The sequence below is a fragment of the Atta cephalotes genome (assembly GCF_000143395.1).
Source record: "Atta cephalotes unplaced genomic scaffold scaffold00017, whole genome shotgun sequence".
NCBI classification, from domain to species: domain Eukaryota; kingdom Metazoa; phylum Arthropoda; class Insecta; order Hymenoptera; family Formicidae; genus Atta; species Atta cephalotes.
Genome location: NW_012130081.1, coordinates 5,563,759 through 5,571,395, shown reverse-complemented (window position 1 = coordinate 5,571,395; position 7,637 = coordinate 5,563,759). Strand labels below are relative to the sequence as shown.

General features: G+C 30.2%; 1 protein-coding gene across 1 annotated transcript in view; it reads left to right on the top strand.

Moving 5' to 3' along the window:
* Positions 1–7,637, top strand: part of LOC105618667 (putative aminopeptidase W07G4.4) — a 16,672-nt gene that overhangs the window by 3,432 nt on the left and 5,603 nt on the right. Inside the window, exons 2-3 of the mRNA XM_012200194.1 lie at positions 1,166–1,447; positions 4,835–4,943. Coding sequence (XP_012055584.1) covers positions 1,166–1,447; positions 4,835–4,943 — 391 coding nt within the window. The remainder of the gene's footprint in view (positions 1–1,165; positions 1,448–4,834; positions 4,944–7,637) is intronic.

The following is a 7,637-nucleotide window of genomic DNA, read 5'->3' as shown; positions in this document are numbered from 1 at the left end:
CACACACACACACACACACACACACACACACACACACACACACACACACACACACACACACACACACACACACACACACACACACACACACACACACACACACACACACACACACACACAAGATAGAAATGATACTCCAAGTTAATAACTCTTATTAAAATCTGTGAAATATGATATCCACTGTATTAAATAAATGATAATATCACTTAAAGATATTATAACATAAATCATCTAAGAATAAAAGTCTTATCCGACCTTTAATTATTCCTTTATGTTTGTCAAATAAATAATGTTATTTTACATAAAATGATGTTTACAAATGCTCGAAAATGCAAAACATGTGCATGAATGTTTAAACTTTAAAAAATAAGTGAAAATGAATGGAAATAAGTAAAAATTAAAGTAACAAAGAGAAAAAGAAACTTTTAAATTAATTGTTTTAACATTACGTTCGGCAATTTAATAGCGGTGTAAATTTTAGACTGGAGTATTTATCTTGGTCTTTTGACGTTTGCGTTACTAATTCACTATAAAGTATTATATAGTGATTTTATTTCTTTTCGCATAATATTCAGTTCGCTTTCTCGATTATTCGATTTTATCTTAGCAAAAAATAAAGAGAAATTGCAAATATGAAAAGACAGATGTATGGGTAAACATTCCCGCAGAGAAAATCAAATGCGACACTGTCTCATAAACACTGCAAGATACATCAAAAAACAAATGTAAATTTTATATCTCCTGTTTGTGATTCTGTTTGAGAGATTTTGTAGATAAATTTTACTGAAAATACGCGCACAAAATTTCGAATATAATTATAGAAATAATACGAATAACAGTTAAAATTTATTTACAAACATTTATATTTATAAAAATGAAATTAAAGCATTTGCATTTACTCCTCAATATACAATATCTAACAGATCACAATTTTAGCAAATAAATAATTCTAATGGATAAATTACATTGAGTGAATCTCATGACTCTCATTTTCTTTTTTTTTTGATGAACATTTTTATCTTCCTCTGCTAATTTGTATTCCACTGTAATTATATTGACTTCAATGGGCCTATCATATTCTCGCTAACAATTAATTATCTTGCTTTTGTCTAATCGATTTGCTAATAAGTATCGTGTTCAAATAATGGGTAATGATTCATTTCAGATGGATGCCATGTCAGTTGAAAATTGAAACGAATATCTGCAGCGGCGAATACGATGGCATTATTCTGGTGTCAGGAAGTACCCCTGGATCCGACGAGCCGGAACCCTTCAAAACCGTCCTCTATACCGCGGCCCAGATCGATGCTGCACTGGGCGTGATCGGCGCGGTTTTGCCCATCAATTTGCTCGCAAAAAGGCTCATTTACAGTCCAACGGGTCCGCTTAACATGGATTATCACGATGTGCGGAGTTTCGCAGAGGCAGCCACGAAGGGAATAAAACGGTAATTCTTTGTATGATCCCACACATTTTTCTTTCTTTTTATAGTTTTTTTTTTAACGTGAATGCCAAACTAACAAAACCGTTATGTTTATAGAAGTATATTTTATATGTATTATATCAATTTATTGTATTTTTTATATGTATTATATCAATTTATTTTATCAGCTTTCAAATACGATTTTATAACACATTTAAATGAAAATATAATATATTGAATAAAGATATAAAGAAGCGATATGTGTTATGTTATAATATATCGGGTAATATATATTCAAGTCCGTATTTATTAGTTGAGTAAAAGCATACGATCAAACGTCTACCTAGCTGGTTTCTATCATTTAACCGAATCTTAATGAATAAATTATATAATAATGCGCTATTTATGCGCTCTCAAAATCCGCAAAAAATATTTTTGCGCTCATTTTAGTTAAAAAAAATTTTTTGTAGGAGAGCTGTAGTAGGCTCAGTCAGCCCTCCCCCCCCCCTCTCCATGTGTTAATAACAATCGATTTGGAAAATTAAATACACAGGATTTCTACACTATTTATGCGCTTTCATATTCACATACTTTCATTTTTTGCGCTACATCCCTTAAGGCACTTCCCTTTTAGAGCAAACAGTTATATTCATCCCTAAATCATTTAAAATTGCAAAATTACTCTAACTATGCAAAATATATCTTTGATTTATGCACTACTATTTCCAAGCAAATCTGATTTTTACGCTGCAAGAGTTTTATTTTTGTTTATTTTACAAAGTATTACATTTTTTATTTTGCCTTTAGCTTTTAATCCCCTTGGTAATTACGGACTAATAATTATCCATTAATTCAATTTTCTTCATGTTATCAATTAATTAATAGTTGTTGACATAGCTATATAAAACCTGGTTATCTCTCATTTTGGAAAGAGAGGGGAATGCTATAATAAGACAATAAAGGAATGATATACATATAGTGATAATGGGAATGCTATCAAAGCAACGCCACGCGCCTACATTGTCTCTTTTTAATTTTAGTTCAACAAGATTTTGTTCAGTCTTTGTCTATACATATACAAATCAATATTTATTGCAAAACACAAAATATTTTTTTCAATTTTTTGATTCTTTAACAATAATCACTAATAATTCAACAATATTTTTAATCTCTTTGGTATTTCTAATAAGCATTCTTCAATTATATAAGGGACACTTTACTAAATTCCACAATCGAAGCGCGCAAATTCCAATGTTTTTCATTGTCCGGATATAATTGGATTTAGCGAGCACCCAGGAAGTGACGTTATATCTGCGTTCTCGTGTCGACAATTTGCATATATTCGAAAAAAAGCGTTATTTTTTTCGAGGTTGTTACAATTAATCGAAATCGATGTGAGAGTAATTAATTAAGTGCTCTTGATTGTACAATTTCGAACATCTTCGTATAAACATCGAGTGTTCATTCACTAGCGACATGATAGTCTTGCAACGAAACGAGCCACGAACGATTGTCAGTGTTTTGTGTACTCCAATAGCTGCATACGGGAAACGCAATGATGTACGAACGAAATTCCGCGCGAACCATACGCCTGTCCGTCCCGAAATTCGATTGAAAAATGAAATTCCTGTCCGTTGGCACAACTTGTTTTTTTTTTTTTTTTTACACGGACAGTAGTGACGTTAACGAAAGATTGGCATGGATCAGCACGTCCTATGTTAGTAGAAAAAAGTAATGAATCTTGCGTATCAATTTAGAATAAAGCGAAGTAATTTGGATAGGTTAACATTGCAGAAATTTTAATATATGTTTTGTAATATATGTTTTGTTTAATTATACTATTTTGTATGTTTAATTATACTATACTATACGTCCTCGATCTTTTACACAATTTCAAAATTTCTATAACGTATCCGAATTACCTTTACCCTATACGCATTTTGTTTTAATGGTAAGTATTTTTTAAATTTGGTTGCAACTTGTCACCACATAACAAAAATATTATTTTAATAAATACTTAAAATATTATATAAATAATATAAATAGTAAATAATATATAAATAAAACAGTAAATATTATATAATATAAATATAATATAAACAGTAATAATATAAACAACAAAGTAATAAATTAAAAATAAAGCATAAAGGATAAAGCTCATAAACTCTTGGATGTCAACTTCTTCTGTATTATTTGAAAGTTTCCTTACACTTGTAATTTATTTTTCTCCTCATGCAAACCATAGTATTCTCCAGAGAAAACTGGTCACAATTTTCAAATTTTATTCTTTTTAGTCTGTATTTTAATTATTACCAATGTTTTCTGCGGGCAAAACTGTTATCACGCTCCGTTACATATCTAACCAATAATGTAGTACTTATGGTCCTTTTAAGATCTCAAAAATAATAGCAGTGCACGATTCTACGCGGCATTAATACCAAACTCAAATCAGAAATACTTTGTTGAATTGAGAATAGAACGGGAGATTTGAGAACTGTGATATAACGACAGTTTCTCGAAATTACCAAGAACGAGACATCGTACGCAACGCATCAGAAACATTTAACAAAGTTAAACAGTTTTGATAGCAATATACTTCAGAAATAGATTAATAATTCGTGATTCGTAAAAGTGAGAGGCATCTTCGGTTATATAACTCACGTTTGTATTACACCCGACAAGATGAAAATTAGATACAAGGAAAGCGAGAATGGCCATTCGTGTTTCAGGATACTCAGTGAGAATCGTATTTGTCCCCAGAGAACTCATTTTTCTTCTTTTTTTTTTGCATGAATATCCTCTGGAGTGTAATATTACTGCAGGTTTTATGGTGACAATATTACTGCGTGGATTATGATGTCCGCCGACAATCACTGAATATAAACGATATGTCCGCACCGCGTAATTACTATCAACTTCTTTTTGAGCCTATATATTGTACTATATATATAGAGGTGTGAATCCTTCTACCTCTAAATTTCATTTTTACGATATCTCTTGATTCTTTATTTAGATCCTTTTTTAGATTCTTATTTTTATGACTCTTATATGCCCTTTCTATTACATTATATATTGTTATCTGACATTAAGAGTCCTTGATTTTGATTAATTTAATTTAGATTCTCAGATCGATTTATCAATCTGTCAATAGGATAACCGATTGAGTTTTTTGTTGACATCATTTTTTTTTAAAGAAATAGAGTTAACGCTAATTTGAGAAACGAGAAAAAAATTTTTATTTCACATACACAGGATTTATCAAATCTGGGTAATTTGGATTAGAAAGACTAAAATAAAATGTTGTACAATCTTACTCCAAAATTCATTTCATTATATGATCAAATATTATTGTATAGGATAATATATAATTCATCAATGTAATTGAGTTTATGACTTTTCTGCATTTATTAGGGCTTTAAAAGCTGGGGTAAAATGTCCTTTGTTAGTACTACTGCCAGATGATCGTTTTGAGAACGTTGAGCTAGTCACGCTTCTTGGTGCTTTGGAAGGTCTCTATGTGGTGAGTTCTATTACAACAAATTATTCATTAATATATAGGTATATTATAATATTATAATTAATATCGAAATAATTTTATATCGATATATTAAATGGATCATATCATATCTTTTACCTGGGAAGTAGAATATTACGTGATTTAAAATATTATTAATAAAACAAAATTTATAACTGCATAAATGTACGATTTATATAGTAAGATAAATGAATAACCATTACTTTGATATTAGAACTTCATGCATGGAGACGTTTAAGAAAAGAGTCTCTGTTAGCTTATTTAATTCGAAAATAGCAATCAAAACAGATTTTCCACTCATAACGATTGCTAAATGTGGAAAAGTTAAATCGATCGGTACTAAACGTTACTGAGATAGTAGAATTTAAAAATAGAAATGGGAAAAATCGCTGGCTAAAATTGAGAGAATCGATAAGCGAATGTTACTCGATTGTGCCAATATATCCGGTTAAGGCATTTCGCAGATAGTTGGTACAGTTGTGGTTATACGAGAGCCGTTTAAACCAATCAAACAGATACAACATAGCTTTGTGCGCATCTATACATTGGCAGAATAGGAAACCTGTAGTTGTGTATCTGGAAGGAATTCATCTCCGTGTTTCAGCCGAGTTTGGTGTGCTGCGGTCTGATTGGCTACCCTCAAGTTACTCACCATATTCTAACTCTAGTAAATCCGTCTCTAAACCTCATCTCTAAACTAAATTGCTATTGTGATTTAAATCCATAACTAATGACTAAGTGAGCTGTGCAATGTAATTCAATTAATCTATAATATTTTACGAGAATTAATTCTGCTTCATTAATGTCCGATCGTCCTAATAAGATTCTATTCGATTATAATCGAATAATATTACTATAAACCACTGGATATTTATTATTTAATAATTATGAGAAGCTAGGATACGTGGATAATTTGCAAACATTTGCATTTCACAATAATTAATGCAAGTATCATAATCCATGGTATGCATCCAATATAGACTGATTACAACTATTCGGTGCTGATAAACGACCATATACTTGAGTTTTCTCAATTACAAATATATGTGATAGAGACAAAGAACACACAACTTCAGCACAAGACATCAGCCATAAGGATAAGATCATAAACTTTTCAATAAACAAGTTCGTTCAATATCTTGAATAAACGATAGACTGACAGATACCGATGGCAAAGAGTGCGGTCAACACTATCAAACAATACCTGCCACGGACAGACTCCGACGCGGGTTATGCTTGATCGATAAGTGTGCAGCGTGTCTTACGGAGGATATCGGGTTACACAACTCGATTGCAAGCTCCATTGTTCATTAACCTCAGCGCCGCCGCGGTTAATTACGGTCGGACGATAGTATCCGCGTTATTATGCGAACTTCCAAGTCGGAAGTTATCCGGCACGAGTATACGCGGTACAATCGATTTGTGAATTCTATAGTAGCTTTACCAGCGTGAGTCGCATGATCGACTACATACGTCACTCACGCACGCGTACATACATTCAACAATTAAAAATATTCATAATTGAATACAGTCTTCCCATAAACATCGTGAATACCAAATTTCAAATATCTTGCTAGCATAGAAATAGTGACTGATAAAACTGAAAACTTTTTGTAACGATTTGTAACAACATAATGTATTAACCTACAATGAATGAAAAAAAATGGTTGCCATAATTTATAGTCATATTTGGGACTATACAGAGTGTTCAACGCAACGGTCCGCACGATTTTTCAGACACTTCCGACAATTAAAAAAAAGAATGAAGGATGAAAGTATGCCTCTGTTTTTTATAGGTTACAACATTCGATAAAAAAAAATTTGAAAAAATTGTTTTCATAAGAAAATCAAAGTCATTTAAAATTTTTTAAATAGCACTTTTTAAATAGCTATAATTTTTTTAAATTCTTCTATCGCATGTTGTAGCCTGTGTAAAACAGATAAATATTCATTTTTTAACTTTTTTTTAACTGTCGGAAATATTTGAGAAATCATGCGGACCGTTACGCTGAATATCCTGGGTATATAATATATTATAATTATATATTATATATTATATATTATAATTATTCCAATCATATAAATATAATTAATCGTGCTAATAAATAATAAACATACACAATGAAAATTTTTAATTTTTCCTTAACAATTTTTTATATTATTATCACATAAATAGTAAATGAATTTAAGAAAAAGACTATAATTCATTATAATTGCAATTGCGTTTACTGTGTTTTACTGAATAAAAACGATTATTTTATTTATATCATTTATATATTTTGTCGTTTTATATTAATATTTGAAATTATTATAATAAAGTACAATTTTTTTCTTGTTTTAAAGAACCATATATATGGTTACTATTACTAACATTTTAGCAGTAACAATCATAAAAAAAAGCTCTTACACCATAATTATTTTATCTATTTATTTGTGACTATTATGTAATTATAATTACAAATACCAAACACTTTTTTCTCAGTATATAATTTAAAAAATTACTATGTTATTCCAAAAGATTAATTCTCTTTAAGACACTGTGTCAATTAAAGCAAACTTATAACTACTTTTTATATAAAATAAAACAATATTTTAAAGGTAAAAAGTAGCGTTTTTGTAAATTTCTCTCTCTCTCTCTCTCTCTCTCTCTCTATATATATATATATATATATATATATA